Raw genomic sequence first — 26,640 nt, forward strand, 5'->3', positions numbered from 1 at the left:
CCATGCAGTTTGCACTATTTGCTGTATATTAATCAGCATCTAATACTAAAACTATTTACTGATTTTAGGGATCTACCATTTTCGATTAACAACATAACCCCCAATCCCTGGATTCCTGCAGTTCCATCACACCCATGAATTTGTCCGTCTCTTTCACACAATGCAAGCACTGCACATTCACCTAAAGACAAAACAAAAACATCACTGAAAGAAGAAAGATACTTGCCATATGATTCCTCCCCAAAAGAACGAGAAAAAGACATAAAAGGCTAAGGAGCCCCAAATCACAAAGTGGTTCATCCAGGTCCAGAATCGAGTATCTAACGCTAGCTATATAGGTGAAAACAACAAATGGAATAGTAGTTAGTTACAAAGTGTATCTCCAGTGCCATTTATATCACAAATTTCCTTCACATGCAGTAGAGATTCTCCTTCCATTCATGTACATGTCTAAATTCACTAGTCAATTGTCTCTTAGCAAAGGTTTGACAATGAGAATACTTGATTTGCACATTGGCACAACATCAACAAAAGACCTTCCCTGATGAGATTTAAGTTATCACTGAAAGGCTTCACTGAAAAAACCTGACACCACTCAATACTCCATCCGGGAAATGACTGTGTTGTGAGTATATTCTTCCCACATGCTCCACTTGCTATTCTGAACGATAGGTCAGAAAACTCTTGTAAGGTCTTTGATGAAGGGGCTGCATCTTCTTATGTTCTAGTATTTGTAATGATGCCTGGGAATTCTGTGGGGAACAAACTGGGGACCGCTGGATCTAACAACATGATGCTTTCCTGCTTGAGGTAATGAACCAGCAGGCAGTAGCAGACTCAAACCTCTATACATAATCTAACCCAGGGGTCGGCAACTTTTCAGAAGTGGTGTGCCGAGTCTTCATTTATTCACTCTCATTTAAGGTTTCGTGTGCCAGTAATACATTTTAATGTTTTTAGAAGGTCTCTTTCTGTAAGTCTAGAATATATAACTAAACTATTGTTGTATGTAAAGTAAACAAGATTTTTAAAATGCTTAAGAAGCTTCATTTAAAATTAAATTAAAATGCAGAGCCCCCCGGATCGGTGGCCAGGACCCAGGCAGTGTGAGTGCCACTGAAAATCAGCTCGTGTGCCGCCCTTGGCACGCGTGCCATAGGTTGCCTACCCCTGATCTAACCACTACAAGGGGACAAAGACTGACCCTTTGCCAATGTAGGCTGTACATAACACACAGCTCACCGCACCCTGGATCCTTGGTAAGGCCTTTGGGATCTACTGCAATGCAAATTATTAAAATTATTATGATTTGGCAAGTGTATTTTTATGACAGAGCTCCAACTCATTGAAAAGTACTGGAGCCAAGACTGGGTAAAGAAAATTTTTCGGTTGTCCCTCTCTCCTTTCCTGAGCTGAAAACCCAAGAGGTGAAGGTAGGGAAGAAAAGGCAATAGAACAAATTCACAAGTACTAGGGGAGAGAACACACCCACACACGAAAAATCTAGACGAGACTATAAGTTGTGAGAGCTACACTGTACAGTAAAGAAATGATGGACATTTTAAATATACAAAAGGATCAAAGATCCAAAACCCTACAGGAAATAAATGTCACTGATACATTCTAGCATAAAGTGTATAATTTTACACTACAGTACACACAATTTATTTCTGCTATAATCTTTCAATGGCATATTGAAAATAAAGGACATTTCTAACCTTCAGAGTGACGGTGAACACTAATATAGTAAAAACAATAGTTCCAAAGGTCCAGTTCCCAAAAACCTGAAAAACACGTTAATCGCCACATGTATCTCTTTGTCTTGTTGGAAAAACAAAACAAACTACACGCTTAGTAACTACAGTGGGTAAAATTCAATGGAGTGATTTATTTTAGAGTCAACTATACAAAGATATGCACCACCATATGTTCTTGTAAAGCTAGCTGCCCATTACAATACTCCTATGCCATGCAGTACCATACAAACAATTAACTTGTTGTGACAGTAACAAAATCTTCTACGGACATCCATGTTTATCAAGAATGTAAGTCACTTGGACCACCTGTATTTAGGTGATTTCCTCAGTTTGTGCTTTCTTATAACATGGAAAGCAACACAGTAGCTGCACTTTTTGTGTAACTTTGTTCCATTTGCTGAACATACTGATTGATATTTTCAAACTAGAATATTCTGAGTTTGCTTGTTTGCAGATACTAGTGACTACGCACAACAGAGAAAAGCAGATACTGCATATTTATCCAAATGACGGCAATGAATGGGACAGATGCTTACCACAGGCTGTCAAGATCTGGATGCATACATTAAAACAGAAAGTGAAATGCAAAAGTTTTAAAAAATGCAAAAAAATTAAAGTTAATAGGAGCGAAAAAGGATTCAATCAAACATACATGGATATTATGATTAATTGCTGGTAGCAGTCCTTACAGTCCTAAGTAGTTACAAAACAAGACATAGCCACATAGCTCGTTTTCAGAGTGTCACGCAGACTCAGACTCTCAAATCATTTACATAGCATACTAGCGCAAATCAAATTCATTTGAATAGAACCAGAATGATTATAGAAAGCCACCCTCGAAGTACGTAAGGGTGTTGTAAACACAGTACAGTGGGTTAATTGTGTTATAAAATGGACCTTATAAAACTTTTCCAAACATTCTATGCATACGTGTTTTACATCTACATGAAATCAACCCACATTTCAATAGCTTCTCTCCGAATATCAACTTTCGAAAGAGCTCGTTTGGCAAGGTTAAGTTTCACTACAAACCAGAAGGTTTGAAGTTGATGGGCCTCATCCTGCTATCATTCTGCACACAGAACTCCCCCTAAAAGTTGTGTGTGAAGCCTAAGGTACGAGATGGTCTCATGGTTTTGACTGCAGTCACATTTGTATATGGGGTCGTTGTACCTAGACAACATAACCATTTCTAAACTGTTTACATGGCAAGCTGGAAGAGGCTTCACATACAGAGAATAAAAAAAAAAAAATCTTTCCTAATTTGTTTTACAGATCTCAAATTATTCCTGCTCTACTAAGGGAACTCGTGACTACATCATAAGACAAGACTCTAGACACATTTCACTGATACATACACATATTATACAAAGTGTACAGAAACACACACACACTAATATTCTCAATGGGTTTATTTTTATTTTCTTTTACCTTTCCATTATCTTCTAATGTTGAATTTTGAAAAAGAAAGTAAACTCCAAAGAAAAACACAAGTCCTTCAAAGGCGCCCAGAAAGGTCCAGTATAAGAAAGGCTTCCACTGTAACATGGCATTATCAGAAATTTTCCTGTCAAGAAACAGAGTGACAAGAAAAATCACTTTCACTTTTTCAGAGTCTTTCCACTCACTTCAATGGGGTTTGAATCAGGCCCTTCATTTTGGTGGCGAGATCTGTGCGACACAAAAGTAAATCTCTCACTATAGAGAGAGCACAAATGACGTCAGAAATCTATGACCGCTGTGGCTGAGCAGATTAATGCATTCCCCTTTCACTTCTAGAGAAGTAGCTTCAAATCCTGACACAGTCCAAACGGAAGACAGCGGGTTGCATTATTGTTCTATTCCTGCGTTTACAAAACTACTACACAACTTAGCACCTGTAAATTCCAGCAGCTCAATTTTAAAGGAGGACAGTAATAAAGGAGTCATTGACATGATCAAATTAACTGCGAGCCCCTCTCCATTTGCTTCTGCCTAATCTGTATTTTTCAAAATGTAAATTTCTTCAAGTTCAGAAACATTAATCCTAGATATTGTGGAGCTAGCGCCTTTCCTTCGTTAAGGAAAATGCTCGGGCTGACAGTAACCTGCTGAACTGTTTGCAAAATGTACATGAAGATGGGGGGGGGTTTTGCTGGATTTTCTGGGGCGGGGTTAATTTAGATACAAGATCTGGCACTTAAACAACAGTAGTTACAGGCTCTGGGACACTTTCACAGAAGGCTCTGCTGCTGATGTTGTAGAAATGAGCTCCCTCTGGTGGAATATCTCAGTGTACCATTTCTTCTGTTCCTTCTTGTCCATTTCCAAAGGATCCCAGAACAATGCACATATACTAGGAATGGAGAGATTCCAAGCATTGCAGGCTTTGATTACTGCCATCTATAAGTAACAGTGGGTGGGCAGAAAAAAGCAGGTTCTCCCAAAATCTCTAGGAAGTATATACCCCTCATTCAAGAGAAGCTTTTATAGTCTTTTTATTTTATTATTATTGCTGGGATTTGGGGGTTAGCTAGAGCAAGGGGGGGAAAAAACAGCATGTAAGTGAAAAACAGCAATTTCCCCCCCCCCCCCCCCTTCCCTTATAACTAAAAAGGTATTACTTCAATTTCCAGCAGGCTGGATTCTGCAAACAGCTGTGGCACTGAACTATAATTATAGTTTATAATACAGAGGCTTACTTCAGTCCAATTATGATGTGGCAAAGGCAATGCTATAATAAGCCGAAGGAGGAAGACGTTCTGTAATGTGTGTTTCTGAGAGAAGGTCGTATCATAACAGGGCTAACACTCGGGGTCAGGAAAATCATCAGAGCTTCTTTCCTGCACATTTTGTTTTGTCTCTGCATTTATGTCCTGCAGCACTTTTTCATTCGCAGGACTTCTACAGTGGCTCAAAATTCAAGCTCTGCAGAGCAGCAACGCAGCATTGTCTACAGCAGTTGCACTGCAGTCACTTTGTAGTCAGCCACACATGCAAAGTCATGAGGATTCAATTGGAGCCAGCGTCTTGTAAAATTAATTTGTTCTTCTTAGGCTCGCCTCCCTTTGTATTCTCACCATTCTCTAGCCAGCCAGGTGAGTGCATTTGCTACACAGGATTCAGCAAGGGTCTAAAAACATGCCGTGGTCTTTTGCCAAATGGAAGGAGGGTAGCAGAGGACATTTGAGTGTCCATTTCAAAAGCAGGCAAAGTCCATTGCATACGCTACCTTTTAGAGATCTAAGGTAGATTACATTCTGACTCCACACTAGTGCCTGGTGAATAGTGATAGCTGGCTCCTCTCTGGGCCAGGGCTCTTGGCTCGAACAGGTCGCTGCTACCATGACAGATGCCAGCCATACAGCTTAATGCACTACAAGAAGGTGCACCAATACCACAGTGATAGACACAGTGTAAGAACCCAAACAGAAAAGAACGGAGCAACCCTGAATTTGTTTCACTGCTGGTGCTCTAAATGCGGATGGTAATCTCTACAGCTTACTTGCGGGCACGGGCAACAGGAAAACTGGGATCAGTTGTGTGCTGCCAGTATGTTAATAAGAGAGTCCGAGAAAAAAGTGCCTCTTTTAGCCGGTGATAAAGGGATTGTGCCAGGTGTGTGTGTACACACCAGCGGCTGATGGGGCAGGAGAGAGGGAGAGAAGATTGGAGAATCTACATTTGGTCTCCCATGAAAAAACATATGCTCTCTGACAGCCTTTACTAAGGAAGGTGGCAACCCCCCAGGAAAGAGAGACTTCTATTAATCAGCACTTTCCCCTAGCAATGTTTATACTTTGTTCCTGAAAGCTACTGTGGGACTACTGATAGCACAGCAGTCTTCAGCTTAAAGCCTTGTTGGGGGAAGTCTAGGGAGACATGGGGAGGATGGGGAATAAACTTACCCCAACTAAGGATCTAGCTCTCCGCATGCCAGACTCTCAGAAATATGCATCTCTTTGTAAGTGAGTGCATCTCTTCTCTCATCATCAGGGCATGCCTTCCGCCCTCCCATCACCTGCTCACGTGTCACTGGCTGACTCAGGAATAATTCCCATTTTGTACAAGACACGGCAGTAGAGGGGCACGCTCCCTAACTTTCCCTTTCCCGCGGAAAGTGAAATTGCAGTCATGGCATGGCACACCTTTGCACAGATACGGCAATGAACCGCTGCCTTGTTTATTCACTGTAGCATTCTCCGATCTATAAAGGCCCCTTCAAAATGACTACAAATAAGCCATAGGACCTCAAAGTAGCACGCTAGTTCCAAGACTCCACTCAAGAGACAGAAGGACCTGAGCGTTTTCGCTACTCTTCCGTTCACTCCTGCGGGACTGGAGTGTCTGGAGATCAACAGTAGCAAACGCTGCAAAATTAATCTTACTAACAAGCCTTAATCTCTGCTAGAAAGTTAACGGCAAGAGCATGGTGGGAACTTGCAAAACCCTTCGTTACTTACATATACAATCTTGGATCTGAGGTCAGAGTTTCAATGTTAATATGCTGCTCCAGTAGACTGTAAGCCAGGATAGGTAGTGACGTGAAGCAGATGTTGTACATTGTAAGGTAAGCAGCATCATACAGAGGCTTAAAAACAGCAGAAGGGGGTGAATAACATTTACAGAAAAGTCCCCGTTTACTTTAAAAAAGTTTTCCCCTAAAAAGATAAAAAGCTTTCCTATTCTTACCCTCCACACACACAGGACAGTTCATATTCTTGTCAAAGCAACAAACAAATGACTAATTTAGCCCAATTCATGCTTGGAGGCAACGGCGTTAAAGGCAAGTTGTATTTGCCTTTACCACTGTTACAGTTTAATGACAAAAGTCCTGTTTCTGCCCAAACTGAAGTGAAAGGGCAAATTTCCAGCAAGCTCGATGGCTGCTGGATCAAGCCCAATGATACTTTCAGATTCCAAATTTAAAATGAGGTTCCTTCTGTTAATCAAACACCCCCCCTGCAGTCTCATTCTGCACCTTTAATATGGGAGCTGGTAAGTCTAGTGTAAAAGCAACTCAAAAAGAAGTCTAAGAGTGATGTGGTTGAGTATTACCAAGAAGCAGGGATCTCAAAAAGACCAGTGGCTGAATTTGTATCAATGTAATACAGTCTTTCAGCCACTTTCATTATGTTCCCGGTCTTTTTGCTCAGGTTCAATGGGGGCCACCGGAAAGTTGAGCTTGCGAGCATACATGGGAGGCTTTGTCAGTCAGGCAAGCCTTTTTAGGTTGTAATTAAAGAGCAGTTGAGCCCATGGGATTAACAAGTTAAAGTGGCTTCTTTAAAATCTTGGACTCATTGTTTTAGGAGTGCAGCATGGGAAGGTAGGAGGCAAAGTGATTTTAGAGCAGTCACTTCCTACCTTGTCAACAGCTGCTCTCTTGTTTGGATTCTAATTAATACCGTTGAGCCCTCCTAGACCACTTTAACAAACACACATGTTCTGTCCTCGGCACCTGCTCTCTGAAAGATTCCTTGTTAGACAGGGACTACGGCCAAGAAAAGCCTCTTTTTGTTTCAATGGAAGTCATTTTCCAATTGCCTGAATGGTTTTGCTCTTCCTTCTGATTGCTCCTGGGGCAACCCAGAGACAACAAACAAATGCACAAATGAGCACAGGAACCCAAAACTGTTGTTCCAAGACCTTTTTGTTTTAATGGCCACATCATCCCACCTGTCACAAAGTTCTACACAGCTGCGCACAAAGTTCTACACAGCTGAGGCACTCATTTGGACTAGGTCGAATATAGGTTCATTGTTTTATTTGGGACAAGATCCTCAACGGGTTCATTATTTTAAAGCTTATTGTTAAGGAATAAGCTCCTCTACCTAGTCCTGTGAGAGACATTTTTAGTACAAGGAGATACAATAGTGTGGCTTTGTTCCTTTATAAAACAGAGGAAGTGATGTCAACATGAGTTAATAGCAAGACTTTCTAAAAACATTCTCTTGTTACTTTTGGAAAATGCCCCTCTGGGCATGGTTGGAAAAAAGGGAAAGAACAGTTTGGAACTTCTTCTTTTTTTAAAGTTATACCGCAAATATTTAATGTTCCAAATCTGTTGCTTAGCAATTAGATTACATTAAGTGGCATCGTTGATAAAGTTAGTCGGAGAGCATGCAGGATAACAAAACCAAATCTTGACTATGGAACTTCACTTTCTGACAGTTTAGAGCGTGTTTTTATCAACTTGTTATTGGAACATACCTGTTGCGAGAATCCACAGAAGAACTGGTATAAAAATTGTGGTAAAATGAAGCAAAGGTTCTAGAAAAATTAGAGACAGATTTTAGTAGAGAAGCATCTTGTGTTCTTAAGAGCTGTTTGATTTTTAAATATAAATCTGAATTATGCTTCACATTTACTGTATTATCAAAACATTTAGGGCTAAAAATCTGGCTATGAAACATGAAGCTAATGCTAGTTGAATTGTAAACTCTTTGGACCATCTTTTTGTTGCTATGGAACGACAAACAATCCAGCTTTAATATATACAGTGGGCACTGGAACAAGCCCTACAGCAGAAGATTAACACAGAGATTGTGTACAACCCATAACTGTAAGACATATATTACTAACTATACTACTAATGATATATATTTTTAAAGCTACGAAGAAAAATGAACTACAAAAAAGGATTACAAAACAAACTTTAGTGGACTTTGTCAATATTAAAGGGGGAAAATGCCTGAATAGTGTTCAATGACATTTGTTAGTTGAATGTAAATCCTTACCTTATAGAAGAAATACTGTACAAGGTGTGCTATTCTCACGTAATATAAATGCCCATGTGCTAGTAGCAATTTTCTTAAATGCTTAAACCTTGGAACAGCATAGTCACTGTTTCTTGCTGCCTGACGACCTTCTTTGCCTTTTATACCTGAATGACACATAAATACGGTGAGCGATTTACAGGGTGCTGGAATTTAGATTCAGACCAGCCACTAGATTTGCCAACACAGTTTAACCTTCCAAACGACAATAAATATATAAAAAAGACTTGCCGATTTATGAAGGAAGCACTTGTCACCTCCCCAAGGATCCCAATGTGCTAGGCAGACTGCCATTCAAAACAACAGTGCCATTCTGGGGCGGAGAGCCCCAGACAGGTAAACTAGGAAGCAAAATCCTAACACTCCATGGGATCATTACTGTCCTTCATAACAATAAGGTCTGTAGTTTTGAGGTTCGTATCCAGCAGGTCCTAACAAAATAAACTGCAAGGAATGCAGTTTATCAGATGGTTAAAGAGTGGGAGTTGAGTTTTGCCTGCATCCTTGCCAGCACGTAAACACGTAGTTCCATGCATTCTAGTTATTTCCCTGCAGATACTTAGAATACTAAGCCATCCCCCCTTCTATGGCTGAGCTCAAGACAGCTGGTTTTGTTCAATCGACAGGTACATTCAGTGAATGACAAAGGAAGCTGTATGAGAAAACGCTTCCATTCATTGGAGGCAACGAGACATTTCAATCGCCAGGAAGGACGACCCCATCTTTTCTCTTCCATCCTTCCCGTCTCAGTGACACTCAAGTTCTCTAATATTTCTACTACCTCTGGCAGCATTGGAGAAAATCTCAGATTGGTTCCAACATGAGATCAGTCATAAGAAAGGGGCAAACACATCAACATCATTGGAAATCAATCTTTGGAAAGTAGATTTTGATCCCCTGTGGTGAATTACAACCAGCTGTAACCAGCAAAACCGCATTCCAATGAATTTATAAACAGCCAGTTAAAGAATATAGGCCAATTCCAGCCCAGCTGGGCTAATTAGGTGCTAATCCAATTACGTTTTCAGGCCCAAAGCTAGCAATGATGAGAAGAGTAGAGAAACATTTGGTTTAACCTGGTGCCCAGTCCTGTTTCCATTGCCATCAACAGCAAATCTCCATTGATTTCAATGGGAACAGAACTAGGCTTGAGTGGGATACAACAGGAAAAGCCAGAGGAAGGCGCAAGAAAGTGGGAATGAACCGATATTATCTCCCACCTTCGTCGCTTTGACTGCTACATTCTACGTTGTGGAATCTCCATCTCTGGAGATATTTAAGAGTAGGTTAGATAAATGTCTATCAGGGATGGTCTAGATGGTGTTTGGTCCTGCCGTGCGGGCAGGGGACTGGACTCGATGGCCTCTCGAGGTCCCTTCCAGTCCTAGAATCTATGAATTCCCTCCTTGCAACAACCGGACATTGAAATTGGGCTCATTTTATACTGATTGCCAAATTGATGTGAAAGCATTATTTTCCCCCTTAAATCTGCTGTATGACAAAGTGATCCATGCAATTTGCATGACCCCTGAATTGGGCCCTGTATTTTCTGAATGGAAACTGTAGCTTATTTACTTATGAATCGGCATCTTGCTTTAAATAAAAGTTTCCCATGTACCTTGAGAAAGAAGCAAATATTTTCTTAGGGAGAAATCCTGATTATTTTGAAGTCAATGGCAAAAGGCCCATTGGCTTTAATGGGCCAAGAATTTAACCCTTAGCATTCAGAAATAGTTATTATATTTTACTACTATTTTAAAATCCTGTAATCTAAACCCTTAAGAACTGATTTCTCGTTTTGCGAACACAGTTCAGGCAGAACATGTTAAAAACTTTTTATTGCACAACTATCTCATATTTCCAGCAGTGGGAAACTGGACAGGCACTCCCTGTTACCAGAAGTTAGCAAATCCCTTTGTGCTGCACTGAGAGTGTAGAGCCATGTGGTTAAAGATGTGCATCAAGGATCTAGTGTTAATGCTTCATGGGTCTGATTTGGCTCCTGCTTTATTCAGAGGAAGTTTTGTCATTGACTGCAATGGGAGCAAGGTCAGGCCATGTGAAAGCAAAGGTGTTCACTGACCATCTCCCTCAACTGACCAATAAATAGGCAAGTCTTCAAGCTAAACAGACTGGGGCAAAGTTTTCAGAAGTATCTATGGGGCACTAAAGGGTCTGACAACCTGTTTTACCATATATCAAGTAAAGAAACCATCAGCTTCTACATTTCCATACATTATTTCCCAACTTCAAGGCTTAAAGGACATAGTACATTCTATCTATTTTGTATTTTACTTATTTTCTTCTCATGAGGAGGCAGAGTGGCCTAGTGGAAAGGGACTCCAGAGACCTGGGGTCTATTCCCAGCTCTGCCATTGGCCTGCTGGGTGACCTTGGGAAAGTCACATCCTTTCTCTGTGCCTCAGTTTCCCCATCTGTAAAAAGGGGCTAATGATACTGACCTCCTTTGTGAAGCGCTTTGAGAGCTATTGATGGAAAGAGCTGTACTAGACTGAGGTATTATGATTTCCACACATTTCTCACCTATTCCGACATGTGCTTCCAAGATCATGCTAACATCGTTGGCACCGTCACCTATTGATAGTGTTATTGGATTGCCCTTGGTGTTTTTCACCATTCTAACGATCTACAAAAATTAAAATAGACAACAGGTCAGCAGAAACGTCCAAATGTCAATTGTTCTTTCAAGCATTCTTGAGTAACTCAGCACATACAGTACTGGCCAGGAGACAACAGACACACACGTTTTTTTCTGGCTGACAAAAAGTCAGTCAGGCCGGCTTTTCAACAAAGTGATTCAAACTGAGGCCTGGTCTACACTACGACTTTAATTCGGATTTAGCTGCGTTAATCCGAATTAACCCTTCACCCGTCCACACTACAGAGCCAGTTAATTCGAATTAAAGGGCACTTAAAATCGATTTCTGTACTCCACCTCGACGAGCGGAGTAGCGCCTAAATCGATTTTGTTAATTCGAATTAGGGTTAGTGTGGCCGCACACCACCGAATTACTGTGGTTAAAGTAATGGGGTAGTGTGGCCGCACACCACCGAATTAATGTGGTTAAAAACCGAATTAATGTGCTTAGTGTGGCCGCGCACAATCGAATTTATACAACCTGTTTCCCAAATTCGAATTATCTAAATTCGGATTAATCCTGTAGTGTAGACATACCCTGATTCACACAGGGTTGAGATTCAGTGCAGCCTTCATTTTAAATCCTGCAAGGATTTTCTAGTTGTCCTAAAAACCCACCCAACTAGATCCAATTCCAGTTCACACAATCAAACTGCGGCCACGCGAACTGCAGCGGGTCTATTTTTTAACTCTTTTCTCTTTTAAGCCGTTTAAGATTGAGGCCTGAAATGATCCCATTGAGGCCAAGGGGAGTTTTATCATGGTCATCACCAAGAGATAGCGCTGGAATTAACTTTGTAGAGCTGAAATGCCGGGATATAAATCAGCGGTACCCTTCCTTCCATTCCAAATATCAGACTCCGCCCCCAGTTACAAGGATGCGACTCCCATGTGTTTCATGTGACACATCCTATGTACCTAGAGCAATGCAGGAAATACACTGTTTATGGCCTTTTTGATACTATCAGTTGTTGCGGAAAAGTCATAAAATCCTGTTTTCAGAGCTTGGAATGGAATTAAATAGATCAATCCGTCTGTCCCTTTATTTATAGGTGAGTTGAACTTCAAAGCGCTTGTAAAAATAGTTCCAGGAAACCTCTATGAAAGACAAGACTGTGGCACAAATACACCAACGCACGGAAAAGGCTCCTACACAGCCAAAAAATAAAATAAAAAAGAGTCAGATGAGTGAATTTTGTTAAATTTCGTGGTTCAGGAGACAGTCTGTTAAATCAAAGTCATCAGAGGGTTTATAATAGACTTGCTGAAATACCTCTGGTAGCATCTGTCCTTTGGAAAAGGAAATTAGATAGAACTTGCTGAAGGTCCAGTTGCATGGTACATGTTTCTCATACTTACATGATTTTCCCTTTTATTTTATTTTATTTTTTTAAATTAAGAGGTTTTACTTGTCTACATCAAGACAGCTTCACTTTAAGGTACAGAACAATTGTTTCTCACACGCAGAGTAACCACTTAGCCTTGTTTCCGGTGGGAATCTTTTGCATCTAGAGCAAATACATTCTGGAGCATTGTCTGTGCTTAGGTAATGGAAGACAGCCGCTGCCCCAGCTTGCAGCCTGTCCAGGGGCCAAGTTATACACTGACTTATAGCCCATGCAACATGTGTCCAGCACCTCTGAAAAAAATCAAACCACTGTGTATAGATGCCTAAATATGGATTTTGGAGCCCCTCTGTACACATGGAGATTGGAAAGTTTGGAGTAGTAGTTTTAGCTACTGAAGTGTGCTGCAAGTAACACTCAAAACAGCCTGTAGCTGATGCCTCCTGCAAAATGACCCTATCAGCGTACCGACAGCACCTACCTGGGCTTTCTGCAAAGGAGCCATCCGACAACATAGAACTGCAGTACACTTCAGGCAAATCTGTAGAAAGATGCTTTTGTAGTTACTGGAACTGGAATCCTGGGAAGGATTGAATATCAACGACAGCGTCGAGCCATCTATAATCAGTCCATATTCTTGGCTCACCATCCAGCTCCTAGAATACAAACAGAAAACGACGACTTGAAAGTCTGAGCCTTAAGTTTCTAAGAAGTCAATTTAGTCATTTCTGTGTTATCTGAGCAACAAAGAAATGGTTTCTAAACGAAAGTGACAAAGAGTCCTGTGGCACCTTATAGACTAACAGACGTATTGGAGCATAAGCTTTTGTGGGTGAATACCCACTTCGTCAGATGCATGGGTGCATGCATCTGATGAAGTAAGCTTATGCTCCAATAAGTCTGTTAGTCTATAAGGTGCCACAGGACTCTGTTACTTTTTACAGATCCAGACTAACCCGGCTACCCCCGATACTTTCTAAACAAAAACAGGTCTGGTTGCCGGAGGTGAGTGTGCGCATGCGTGAGTGTGCGTGTGTGTCAGTGTGCACGTACTCAGCATGTGTGAATGTGCGCGTGCTCAGCGTACATGAGTGTGAACGTGCATGAGCATGTGTGCGCACATGCTCAGCGTGCGTGAGTGTGCACGTGCGTGAGTGTGCACGTGCGTGTGTGCTCAATGTGTGTGAATGTGCGTGTGCTCAGCGTGCGTGAGTGCTCAATTAACTCAAACGGCTTGGATATAAAAGGAAAAATAGGGCATGCCCAAGTACTGCACAGTTATGTTTGAGAAATAGGAAAGCAGGGGACTGTTTATAGGCAGAGAGGCCCCAATCCTGCAATATGATTCAGGTGGGGGACACTCATCCCCACAAGCAGTCCCCCTGAAATCTAGAGCTCTTCCCCTGCATACATGGAATTGCAGGACCGAGGCGAAATCATTTCCCTTCCTTTTAAGCATCTTCACCAAGGGCAGTTATCCAGACACAAACTGCCCACATGCTCTCTCGCACCTTTTAAGCTTTCCGCTATTTTTGGGGAAATCCTGCAGCAGCTTTTTATGATACTCTAGCAACAGCTCGTGTAATCGATCCTCTTTCCTGTCGCCGTCTCCCATCGTTTTTGTCGTCAGCTCCAGTAATTCAGTGTTTGTCTGGAAGAGCCTGGAGGCATAGCAGGTGGATTTTGCAGTTTCCATCTTGTCCCCAGTAAGCACCCAGACCTTCATGCCTGCTGTTTGCAGGGCCTCGATGGTTTCCGCAGCGCGTTCCTGAAGTCTGTACATTGAGGCAATACATTAGCCATCTCATTTACCTTAAAAATACCATTTCCCCTCAGAATTCATGGAGAATGATTCGTGCATGTTACAATGAGCCTGGGGAGGATCTAGGTCAGCCTTTACTGCCTCAGATAAATGACCTAGAGGCGGCAGCAGACAAACCACCCTAGCTACTAGAGGGGGACAAAAGTGCCACATTACATGAGTGTGGCTTATAGTTTGCTAAGAATTTCCACTGGGAGCAAATAAACCCACATGCTATTTACCAAAGAATGACTTATGTACCAACCGGGACATCTCTAGCTGAAACCAGCATAGTACTTTGCCAGCATACGTTAATACCACCAGTGCTATGTATCACGCTTTGCACATGGCTGAATAAAATAACCCACCCAGCAAGGCCGCTTTCAGATGAACTTTAAACTGAAAGAAGTCTGACTATATTGCAGCACCCTCTGAACAAATTCCTACAGGAAAGTAGATGGGAGTTTTGTGGCAGAGTGTGGGGTAAAGTCTGATGGGTGGTTAGTCCCAGGAAGGGCTTCAGGAATGGGTCCAATAACAATAATTTTCACTTAATTAACCTTATTTATTTTAGCAAACGTTAACCATTTAATCCACAAAAGCTCTTTAGGCGGACCGCTTTTCTCATTTTACATTTGGGAAAGACGAGGCAAAGATGTTAAATTATTTGCTCTAGGTCACAGAGGTTACATCTATATGGCAACCCCTCCTGTCCCCCCCTCCAAAAAACAAACAAACAGGCAGTGAGTCTCAGAGCATGGGGAAGGGAGCGGGTTTCAGACCCAGAGCTCCAGCTAAAGCCCAAATGTCTACACAGCTATTTTTAACACCATAGCACAAGCCCGACTAGTCTCAGACTCACGAGATGTGCTGCCCTGAGGGGGTTTTTTGCCGTGTAGGCGTGTCCAGAGGGATTTAGCGTTAGAGCCAGGATTACAATGTAGTCCTCCATTCAGTCACTTCACCCAACTCTTTGACTAGCACCATAAAACGCAGAGTGAAAAATAAACGACAGCCTAATTTACACATACAGTTACTGCGACCGCACCTGAATTTGTATGAGTTTGGTACATAAATTAGGGGCACAATGCTGCATGTGTTTCTGAAAACGTAGGATTTATTGATTAAAATGTTAAGAGTACTTACTGTTTAAACCAGTATATTTTTAGCAAATAGGCAATTGGTTGTGGGACGTGCCATGAAATAATTGCTTTAGACATTCTGTCGTCTTCTTAGGATCAGCCCACAGCTTTCAATAAGCACCATGGTGGACTGTCACGGCACAGACGGCTGCTCAATGGTCTCACGTTGGTCATTCACCCACCCTTCCCTCATTGTCCTGAAATTACTCTCAGGGTAATTTCAGACTGAGGGAATACAGGCTACACCGTTCTGAACAGCTACAGCATTCATATTTCATCTGCTTGCTTGCCACCATCTTACCTGTCTTCCACAGCAGTAGCCCCTATCAAATGCATGTCGGTCTCTATGTCATCAAAAATCCTGGCCATCTTTTCTTCTCTGTCCTGTAGAGCCATTTTCGCTTCACTGAGCTGTTCATCAATTTTTTTATAGTCCTCTTGAGTTAGTTCTTTGAAGGCCACACAAAGAGTTCGATATCCATCCTTGAAACAAAGAAGTGGATATGTGCACTAAAGAACACCGTTTAAACAGCCCCTACCTTAGAATTTTTACTTTCTGTTTCTATAGGTCACTCAGTGCCTGCAAAGATTGGGTCCAATGTTAGAAGTGATTCTACATCTTAAGGACCATTTCCTCTTTGTTTATATATTAATCTCCACACACGGCAAACCTTGGACATGGAACATTACAATATGTATTATAAGCTGTGGAACTGAGCATCTTTAGCAGTAATAAGGTCACGAGAAATACGGAATTGTAAAACAAGGCTGTTTTAAAATACATTGCAGTATAAGAAGAAGAGGACCAACCAGAAGAGATAAGAACGAATACTAGGGCTTGTCTACACTACCCGCCAGATGGGGTCTTGTATAGATGCGATAAATCGACCGCTGAGTGCTCTTCTGTCGACTCCAGTACTCCACCAGAACGAGGAGCGCAAGCGGAGTCGATGGGAGAGCATAAGTTATCGATTTACCGCAATGAAGACACCGCGGTAAGTAGATCCAAGTAAGTCGACTTCAGCTACGCTATTCATGTAGCTGAAGTTGCGTATCTTAGATCGACCCTGCGCGGTAGTGTAGACAAGCCCCTAGCTTCAGCACGTTCAGAACTAACTATAAACCTCTTTTCTCAATATAGCTCAATTTAGATAAATGCTTCTCAAAACAGCACACACACAAAACAAAACTAGAAACCGATTCAAGGATTTCTCTACAAGGCTAGAAAGGAAAAAAGACAGAAAATGTTATTGTTATTGCTGTTTTTAACTCCTTGGGAGATGATCAGATCCTACAGGAATCAGGATCGAATAAGTAGATCTGAAGTTAAATAAAGTTGGAAGCCAGAAGAACAGAAAAGGAAACAAGACAGATATGGACTTCAAAACAACAAGAACTAAAGCTCACATTTTCCTCAACCCAAGGTCAGAGCTTTATCTTCGGAGAAAGGCTTCCCTTCCAACAAGAACAAACCTAGTTTCGTGTACACACTTACCATTGCGTTACGTTCTACATGCACTTTAGTTTGTTGTATTTCATCTTGTTGCACCCTTGGAAAAATAGAAGAGTCTGCTCCTTTACAGAATAGGAAGAACTTTCCTAAAACAGAATTAAAAAGAGGATTGAAGCATTCAAAGTGTGTAGCGAGATGTAAAGACCATTGTCTTCAATGTGCCGTAAACTTAGCTGGAAAGAAGAAATAGGGCAAGATTGCAAATGGAGCTGTTACAGGCAGGGCTGGTAATGCCTGGTAACGCTAGCAAGGTTGCCACCTACTATTAAGGACGACAAGCCCCAGTTTAAGCCCATGCTTTCAGCTGCTTATCACTTTGCCAAACGCTAACCGTTTGGGTTGCAGTTTTCCAGGCTGTGGATGTCTGCCTCAGGCTGAATTTTTTGAATATTTCAGCCATTTCGGAGAACGAAAGCTCTAGTGCCTTTGGAACAGAATCTTTCCCCAAAGTTTCTTTCTGCGCTGGGCGCACTTCACCCTGGAGCTGAGCATCACCCCCTTCCTTGCAATTGCAGCTCTCTGCTGCTGTGGGCCATGCCATGTACCAGCAATGAGAGCAGGGAACCCCATCTTTCCGATGCTCTCAAAGCCCCCCCTGCTGGATCTAGGCAGCATGGAGGAGTAAGCTGCCTAATTTGAATGCAGAGGGGACAAGAGCCAAGGGCGTGGGGGGGAAAGGGCATGGGACAAATTAGGTCACCTTAATTCGGCCCTCTTGTGCGTATGCATTATGATACAGCCTTTAATTATGTGATCATGTATTTTTTCCACAGGACCCCATCTGTATTCAGTGCATGGGACCCTGCTATGGGGATGAATCTGGGCTGTGTAGTGAAGGAGGCTATTGTTTGTAGGTTCCCTGTTTCATTGGTTGCAGCAGCTGGAAGGTGTGCGACTGAGGCAGGGGACTGCAGGAAGAGAGAAGAGGGTCTCATATTTAAGGAACTTTAATAGTGCCCTGGGGAATTGGGCTCTACCCTGCCTCTGCCATCATCCTAGGTGATGCTAAACAAGTCACTTAAACCAAGGTTTTCACAGGTGGTCACAAATTGTGTGTTGCTTATTTCCTAGATGCTCAATCTGAGATCCTTGCGCTTGATTTGTAGAAGAGCTGAGAACTCACAGCTGCAACTGAAACTAATGGGAGCTGTGCTTTGAACATATAATGTGCTATAGAATGCTAAGTGTTCTGAAAAATGAGGCCCAATGCATTTCAAATCGGGCACCCAAAATTACTGGACACTTTTGACCATACTCTCTCTGTGCCTCAGCCCCCGCAGCTGTAAAATGGGCTTAACATATCCCCTCATCTCACAGGGGTGTCGTGAGAATAAATTCATTAATATTTGTGAAGCACTCAGGTACTCAGCGATGAGCACCATAGAAAAGCCCAGGAGGAAATTATTAATTCTGTATTCACGCATACTGGTGGTCAATCAATTACAATTCTGAAAAATAAACAGGGGCAAACATAGATGCATCCAATCATAAGACTATCCAATTACAGTCGTTTATATTAGAGATTCGTTCTAAATACTTCAATTCAGCATCTTATAAACGGTTTGGAACGTATCCTTTTAGAGCCTGTCATCTATCAGCTGTTTCAGATGGATTACAGTATGCCACATCCTATGTACTCAGGTCTCTGAGTTGTGATGTGGGCGGATGCATGCACATAGATTATAAAGAGGAGATATTAACAGCTCTGAGGACACATTTCTATGGCCTAGCAAGTCAAATCAGTTCCCAAAGATGTATATATCCTTGAATTATTTAGTTGCCACACAAATACACTGCAACAAATTCATGCCTGGTGTAACGTCACTGAAGTCAGGGTTACACAAGGGCTAGATTTGGTCCATCACATCAATGGGCATACGGATTGAAAGTCTTAAAGTTAGCATGCGTGGCAAGCAAACCACACTTCTAAATGAAAGAGCTGTCATTCGTAATTATCCTTCCCCTAAAGTGATCAAAGCTATGCCATAGCTCCTAAAAACCAGCACAACTTCAGCTTAAAATAAAAAGCTGGTGGAGTTAGAATGTAGAAAAGCATCTGGAGCCACCAATTTCTAATTCTTTGGGCACTTTTAGATCTCTAAAAACATTTTTCTTTTACATGATAATTGGATCATTTTTCAAATGCATAAAAGAAAATAAAAAAAAGTGTCCTTCCTAGCTCAGATTGGGTTGGGCTCAAATGTGGCACAAAATTGTATGGTTATGTTACCAGGGAAATGCTGGCAAATGCCATATTCCAACAAGACCGACATCTCTTTATAGAGCATCAGAAGCATGTCAGAAAAACTGCGCCTCACTAGGACTCTGCAGTGGGCTTTCTTGTAGTGTTAGCTTGGGCATGCACAGTAAAGGTCTATCAGAAATATGACCACTGATCTCATTAGCACACTTCAAGGGCCAAGTTCTCACGTGCAGGTGCCTCTAAGCTTGCAAAATGTGCACCAGTGCAGTGGGTGCATGTACAAATCAATGAAAAGCACATGCCATTACCAGATTTGCACGTGCAAACGAGATTTTTGGACACTCAGGTGGCATGCAAGTGAATTTTGCAGGTGAGGCTAAGGCCCATGAAATGTAACAGGTTAGCTTTTCTGTAAAATGCAAAAGTAAATGCAGACATAGATTTGATCCACAGTACCTGTACTGGTTTTCACAATAACACTCATCCGGCGGCGGACAGGATCAAAGTTTAGTACATGAAGAAGCTGATACCTTTAAAAAGGAAAGAACAGAACTTAGAAATTTGAGATTTTTTTTTTAAAAATGATATTCAGTAGAAGGTTGTAAGACATAAGAACATACTAAGAATGAACTGCAGAACTCTCTCTATGCTAGATTGCACGTATCAGGTGCCAGCTGACCAATTTCCTTATTAAAGATATAGTATAGGTATTCAAGCTACAAGTCATTTATACATGACAGGTGAACAATGCCCACTACCATCACTAAGAGTCATGTGATTAGACAGAGAGCAACACAACTGCTGGAGCATTTCAGGGAAAGCAGGGCTGAGTTAGCGTTTGCCTGAAAGGAATGCACATGGACATGTTATTTTCATTTTCATTAAGATAAACCAAGCGCCACTCTAAGATGCTTGTCAATTTAACAAAGCTGCTCCACATGCATTCACAGTGTTTGGAGATTCCCTGTAGTAGTTGTTTATGGGCCATTTCCTTGATGCAAGGGTGATGTGAACAAGCCAGATGTATGCTTGGTCCATCACATCATGCTTGGCTGGGGCTCTGAGATATGTGACTGGCAACCACCCAGCACCAGGTTGGCTGGAAGTGGGAGAAGCTAGTTAGGACCTTCCTGAGCCAGCTGACTGGTCAGTGGCTGAAGGTCCTGATTGGACTACCCAGCTGTCAATCAGGGCAAGCTGCCTATCAGGTTGGCTGAACACCAAAAGCAGCAAATAGGAACTACTCTTCATCTCCATAGAAAGGGAGGATGCGAAGTTTGAAATTAAACTTGCTAATAAGACAAGATCTAGGAGGGCAGACGGACCAGGTATTATATCCTTCAAGTGGTATATATCCCTTGGGGTTTACATGAGCAGTTGCCGCAGTGTAAGGCCGAATTATTTTCAGTCCAAGAAGGGGTTCGGGTTGGAGCATGTTTACGCAAAGGTTCAACTTTGTATGGTTGAGGCTTACAGTAGCAACAGCTCTCATACATTCACCACCTAGGAGGTTATCACAACAATCCACAGACCCAAGAGAGGTTCCAGGTTTCAAACCGTGGTGCAGGATATGGTCAAAGGACCTTGTTTTAGGCTTTGATTGATCTGTTATTCAGCAAAAGCTGCAACCAATTTAATCTTTCAGCCAATTCTCTGCTGCCAGGTGCTCTGTAATTCGGACCGGCTTTCATGCAGAGCAGTTATCAGTCTGACACAGCCTGTTGCGTTGTTTCCATCCTGCAGCATTTACCATTTTTCCTGAGTTTAATCAAAACCATGTGCAAGCTGGCACTTGGCAGGGAGTGTTCAGTTAGCGTGAGCAATATTCCTCACCACAATGCAGCTGCGCTTACTTTTCGATTTCATTCTTTTGGTTTTGTACTTTCATGCAACCAGCTTCATGTCCTAGAAAAGTGAAACCATACCTGTCAACAAACAAGAGGACAGAAAGACACTGAAAACACTGTTACGGAATTTACATTTGTAACATTCTCATTTTCATTTCCATATTCTGAAACATGATCTGGGCTACAGCATCCAGTCCATGTATTTCAGTAGTTCACCAGGCTATTCTCTGCATTTCCCGATTTCTACAATCTTAAAGAGAAGTGGATCATATCCTAGAAAACTCTGAGGTCTCTATAGGCCATGTGACTTAACACACGTGCATACTGCGTTACATTCATGGCAAAAATAGATCTGCTTGGTCTGCTATTATGCCTTCAAATAATAATAAGATAATGCAAGTACATCAGAAAGGGCTAACAAAGGTGGCCTTCATGGGGCTGCTTTGTCTCCTTAGAGTTTTTTGCCACTGCACAAAAAGAAAGTAATTTTGCGTTGATACACATGCAGTACTCATTGACTGCGTCTTCTACAATGCAACAGAACCCGCCAACGTCCCAGGGAACTTGGATACAGTACGGCTCTGTTTAATCAAGCGACTTGGGACACCATTCTACTTAAGAGAAGCCCCAAAATACACTGTGATGTGCAAGTTCTGATTCCCAAACCTTTGCTTTTTGTGAAGTTGTTCAGTAAAGGCAAAAATATTGATTAAGCACAACTCTGCTATGAGCCTGATCCAAAACCCACTGAGGAACAAAACTCATTCCACCCATGGAAAGACTCCTGTTGACTCCAGTGGGCTCTGGACCAGGCCAGACAAGAGTTTCTCCCATTGTGCTTTCTACACTCTACAGTTCTCCTTGTCAATTACTGGCCTAGGAACATTTTATTATGAAAAACTCATAGGGCAACTTTTGGGTTCCATTAAGTCGCACTCAACAGCACAAGTTAGTTACAAGAGTATGAAAAACCTTCAGTTCTGAAAACAGACTCAACGCCCTTACTTTTTGGCGCCTTTTACCAAAGCTATTTCATCTGGTGAAGAGGCGATATAGGTACTGCGCTCCTGGTTTACTATCAATCCATCAACGGTGTCTCCTTCTTTGATTTGAACTGTATGGCACAGACACAAAGCACGGAGGAACAGCTCTTCTCGACACTAAGCAGAGTCAAAATACAGGAAATGAGTTACCAGCTTCTTTTCCTGCCCGGAGTACCAGACAGGATTAATTTTCAGTGAAAAGTAAAAATAACCATTATTCTAGTTAAGCTGCTGAATCATAACTACTGGGATTTGGTCAGAATTACCAATCTTTTAGGTTGGAATATTCAAAGGAACCAACGTAGGTTCGGCACCCAAATTCTAACTCTGTTAGTCACCTTTGAAACATCTCACCCTTAAATGGGAACTTCATTTACATGGTGTCTTTCATCCCACAGTACTTTGAAAATGTACCTGCATACACCACCACCGAATTGCCTCAGAGATGGAGAGTAGCAACCAAACAGCACAACAGCTGACGGGAGGGGAAACTGAGCCAACGACACTGGTGCAAAGCCCTACTCTTGCAAAACATGGCAGGTATCTTTAATGGCGCCATAATCAGAAAGGAGCTCTGTTCAAACGTAACGGAGCACTAATTCATTTTAGCAGGATGCAGGGGTAAATGAAGATCAAACAAGGCAGAAAATAAAAATCAGCACTCTGGTTCAATCATTTATTTTATTGCGATGCGTGCAATGCTTCTAGTTCTCTGCTGGGATGCCACTTTAGCAAAGCAGCTGAACACTTCTGCTACAACTCTATTTAGCGTGGTCTTGGTTAGACAAAGGATGGGATCGATTCCTGAAAATGGATATGTGCTCTCCCCTGCGCTTGTCATTACTGCTACACAAACTCAAGGTACAGTGTCCAAGAGTAATAGCTAAAGAAGGAACCTAAACCAAACTCTCAGATCCAAACCCTCCTGAACTTGGGGGATGGAAGAGATTGGACAGAGGAAGCCAGATTTTCAAAGTGTCTCTAAGGGGCTGAACCCAAACGTGGGTTCTGAACACTGCCAAACTTAGAGGTGTTCAAAATTGGTGTCTGAATTTTTACACTTGTGCCCAGCTCTAGTTATTGTTAGCTCTTAGAAAATTGGAGCAGACAGTGAAAATATAGAAGCTACCGAAGCCCAGTTCTACCTTTTCTGCTTTCCCATAATATTTCGAAGGTCCGTCCGTGTGAGAGAACCCATCCACCTCTGAAATGCCCTCTTTGTACTTGTGTCCATCTATGCAGCACTCAATGAACTTCATGCTGTTTTCAGTCAGGGTTCCAGTTTTGTCCGTGAACACATACTCGACCTAAAAGAAAGGGAGGAAGTCACTGCTGTACTTTTTCTTCGCTACACTCCCAGCTTTCATTGTTGTCTAAAAGAAAGAAGCTGAGGCAGCACTGAAAACAGGAGAATAACTGGCAACTTAACTAGTAAGACCTTATCCAGGAGAGAACCCCTGGCACTTGCTTAACTTGGACTTCAAAGTTTGGAGTAGGGTATATTAATACAAAGAAAAGACAATATTGCACCCATTCCCAGAACAACTCCTCTGCTTCCAAGTCATTACACAATTGCCCTGTTTAGTTTTTAAAACTCTCAGAGAACCTGTCTTACGGCCCTTGATTACTCCCCCATCAACCATCTGTTCCCCCAGCTAGTCTTTCTCAGACGGTGCTGTACTTAGCACTGAATCAAATAAAGCAACATATAAAAGACCAACATTTAGATTTTTTAAGTTTTTAGCAAACCTATTGATCACTACAAAAAGTTTCCATACATTTTTCCAACAAAGAAAAGATATTCCATTTTGAACACTTGCTTTTAAACAAATAAACATTCCTTTGCAATGCCTGAACTCAAATGGGGAAGTCTGAGAACATGGAAATGAGAGGGATTTTATATATAAGAACATGGAAATTGATTTCACTGATTTTCACTGTCCCAGCTGAGAAAAGTGCAACAAGGAAGCACATAGTGTAACACCAGGCAAAGTAAACTGTATTTTGAAAAGCACAGCAGCTGTTTAATCAGGGCTGTAGTACAAACCCATTTGTTTGCTTTATGGGAGTTTTATGTTGACAATGCAATTAAATTAGCTAACAGTTGTTTCCAATTAAATGTTTTCTTTACAGGAACAAACGTAGGGTATACTACAGTACGATCAATTGCACTGCGCTGCTGTGGTTGACCAGAGTGAAACATTAGCTACTTAAGAATCCCAGCAGTGCAGAGAAAACCGTAGTAGCGCAGTTGCATATCAAATGCATGCAGTGAAAGATTACCAGAATTATACTTTCCTCACTAACCTGCACAGAGAAAGCTTACAGAGAATTTTAAATTTTTAATTAATTCAAGGAAAGCAAACAAATTACTGACATGCAGTTAGGGTTTGACGTTCTTCTATGTGGAAACAAACTGCATGATAAATTGCATGTACAATAGAAATTGAACATGAAATTTATAAGCTCATCTAGTTTTCAGAAGCAAATAGTAGCACACTCAACCTAAACTGCCACCAAAAATAGTTACAGTTATAGCTTGACAGGTAGACGAGTGATTAGCAGACAGACAAAGGTTTTTAATAAGGGAGAATGATTAATTACTGCAGCACTGACTTTCTAATGATTTTTCAGAGCTGCTGAAGGCTGCAGTGCTGGCACAAATACAGCAATCAGGTCCCTCTCTAAGGCCAAGACTATAACAGAGTTCAAAAAAGAACTAGATAAATTCATGGAGGATAGGTCCATCAATGGCTATTAGCCAGGATGGGCAGAGATGGTGTCTCTAGCCTCTGTTTGCCAGAAGCTGGGAATGGGTGACAGGGGATGGATTACTTGATGATTACCTGTTCTGTTCATTCCCTCTGGAGCACCTGGCATTGGCCACTATCGAAAGACAGGATACCGGGCTAGATGGACCTTTGGTCTGACCCAGTATGGCCATTCTTATGTTCTGTCCTGCCCTACAGCCACGTGTGACTTCTCTTTGTTTTAATTAATTTATAGAGTAATGTTTTTAACTTCTACTTTAGATGTTCTCATTAAAAAGTTAATGTTAATCTGGTACAGTGACAACAGAGCATGATTATATCACTTCTAACAGACTTCCCCTAACGGTACCATAAACCATAAAAATGGCTCTCAACCTTCCCAGACTTCTGTACCCCTGTCAGGAGTCTGATTTCTCTTGCGTGTACCCCAAGTTTCACCTCACTTAAAAACTACTTGCTTACAAAATCAGACATAAAAATACAAGTGTCACACAGTACATGATTACTGAAAAATTGCTGACTTTCTCATTTTTACCATATGATTACAAAATAACTCAGTTGGAATATAAATATTGTACTTACATTTCAGAGTTTGGCATATAGAGCAGTATAAACAAGTCACTGTTTGAAATTTTAGTTTGTACTGACTTCACTAGAGCTTTCGATATAGCCTGTTGTAAAACTAGGCAAATATCTAGATGAGTTGAAGTACCCCCTGGAGGACCCCCACACGTACCCCTGGCTGAGAACCACTGCCATAAATCCCCTACTTGGATCAACACTCCAGAGCTTTTATGCCTCTAGGTTTTGGATACTGGAGTATTTCCCTAAGCACGTAGATGTTTCTAGGATGGTGAGCAGAACCACCAGAAGGGAGGGAATTACATATTGTATACAAATCTAAATCCACAAATATTGCATCAGAGCTTCCTACCAATAGGAAACTAAGCAAAATAAACAACGCCATCTGTCTCTCTAAGCGCCGATCAATGACGATTGTTTCCTAATCAAAGCACAGATAGAAGATGAAACTACTCTACCCCTGGCCTTTGCGGTCATGGGGGTAGGGCTAGTATACCTCTATGCTCCAGTGACTCCTGGCTGCTAGAACAGCCCCTGGCCATGGAAGGCAGCCAGATGAAACTAAAAGCAGACACGAAACTGCTCTAAGTAGCACCATGGCCCAAATTAGCTTCATAGCTGAAGTTCTGGCCCACAAGTTCTACAGGAGGGATTTCACTACAGCTGTTTTAGTCCAAGGAAGAGTTGCACAGTTTTACCATGAGACATTGTCCATGCATCCAATTTTAAGTTAGCACAAATGGGGAGCACGTTCTAACCTGACCGAGTTCTTCGTTGAGGTCCGAGGTATTCACCAGTGCTCCTTCCTTGATTTCTTCATCATACATCTCCTTATCCCAAGCAATAAAGAAGGAGCCCAAGAATTTTTGCATTTCTACAGTAACGTACATGGAGACCGGGATAATGAAATTGAACAGAACCATAAACGACAGGAAGTCTGTGAACATTCTTAAGATCTGCAAAGGAAAAATAAAAAGAGGCATCATGTACTAATCAGATATCCAATTCAGCCAGATACAGACATAATCAACAACAACAAATTCAAGGTTCTAATTAGATTTTATTCTTCAGTGGTGAAAAGAGAACTCGATATGAAAAATAAAACTCTTGAGAAAACTAAGGTTAATGGACCAAACTCTGCTCTCAGTTCCATCTTGGTAGGGTGACCAGATAAAAGGAAGAAAATATTGGGACACGAAGGGGGGGGGGGGGGGGGGG

At 41.7% G+C, this 26,640-nt stretch overlaps 1 protein-coding gene across 5 annotated transcripts in view; it reads right to left on the reverse strand.

Moving 5' to 3' along the window:
- ATP11C (ATPase phospholipid transporting 11C) overlaps positions 1–26,640 on the reverse strand; it is a 110,439-nt gene that overhangs the window by 15,045 nt on the left and 68,754 nt on the right. For all 5 annotated transcript variants that reach the window (XM_024196919.3, XM_024196920.3, XM_026653106.2 and 2 more), the window contains exons 12-27: positions 26,181–26,378; positions 23,215–23,376; positions 22,032–22,186; positions 21,033–21,104; positions 19,636–19,709; positions 16,959–17,062; positions 15,765–15,946; positions 14,032–14,295; positions 13,002–13,176; positions 11,060–11,162; positions 8,477–8,622; positions 7,950–8,009; positions 6,200–6,327; positions 3,189–3,324; positions 1,719–1,784; positions 227–330 (exon numbers count right to left, since the gene is read on the reverse strand). In XM_024196919.3, coding sequence (XP_024052687.2) covers positions 227–330; positions 1,719–1,784; positions 3,189–3,324; positions 6,200–6,327; positions 7,950–8,009; positions 8,477–8,622; positions 11,060–11,162; positions 13,002–13,176; positions 14,032–14,295; positions 15,765–15,946; positions 16,959–17,062; positions 19,636–19,709; positions 21,033–21,104; positions 22,032–22,186; positions 23,215–23,376; positions 26,181–26,378 — 2,129 coding nt within the window. The remainder of the gene's footprint in view (positions 1–226; positions 331–1,718; positions 1,785–3,188; positions 3,325–6,199; positions 6,328–7,949; positions 8,010–8,476; positions 8,623–11,059; positions 11,163–13,001; positions 13,177–14,031; positions 14,296–15,764; positions 15,947–16,958; positions 17,063–19,635; positions 19,710–21,032; positions 21,105–22,031; positions 22,187–23,214; positions 23,377–26,180; positions 26,379–26,640) is intronic.

Source organism: Terrapene carolina, unplaced genomic scaffold (assembly GCF_002925995.2).
Source record: "Terrapene carolina triunguis isolate 2854851 unplaced genomic scaffold, T_m_triunguis-2.0 Scaffold131, whole genome shotgun sequence".
Classification (NCBI taxonomy): Eukaryota; Metazoa; Chordata; order Testudines; family Emydidae; genus Terrapene; species Terrapene triunguis.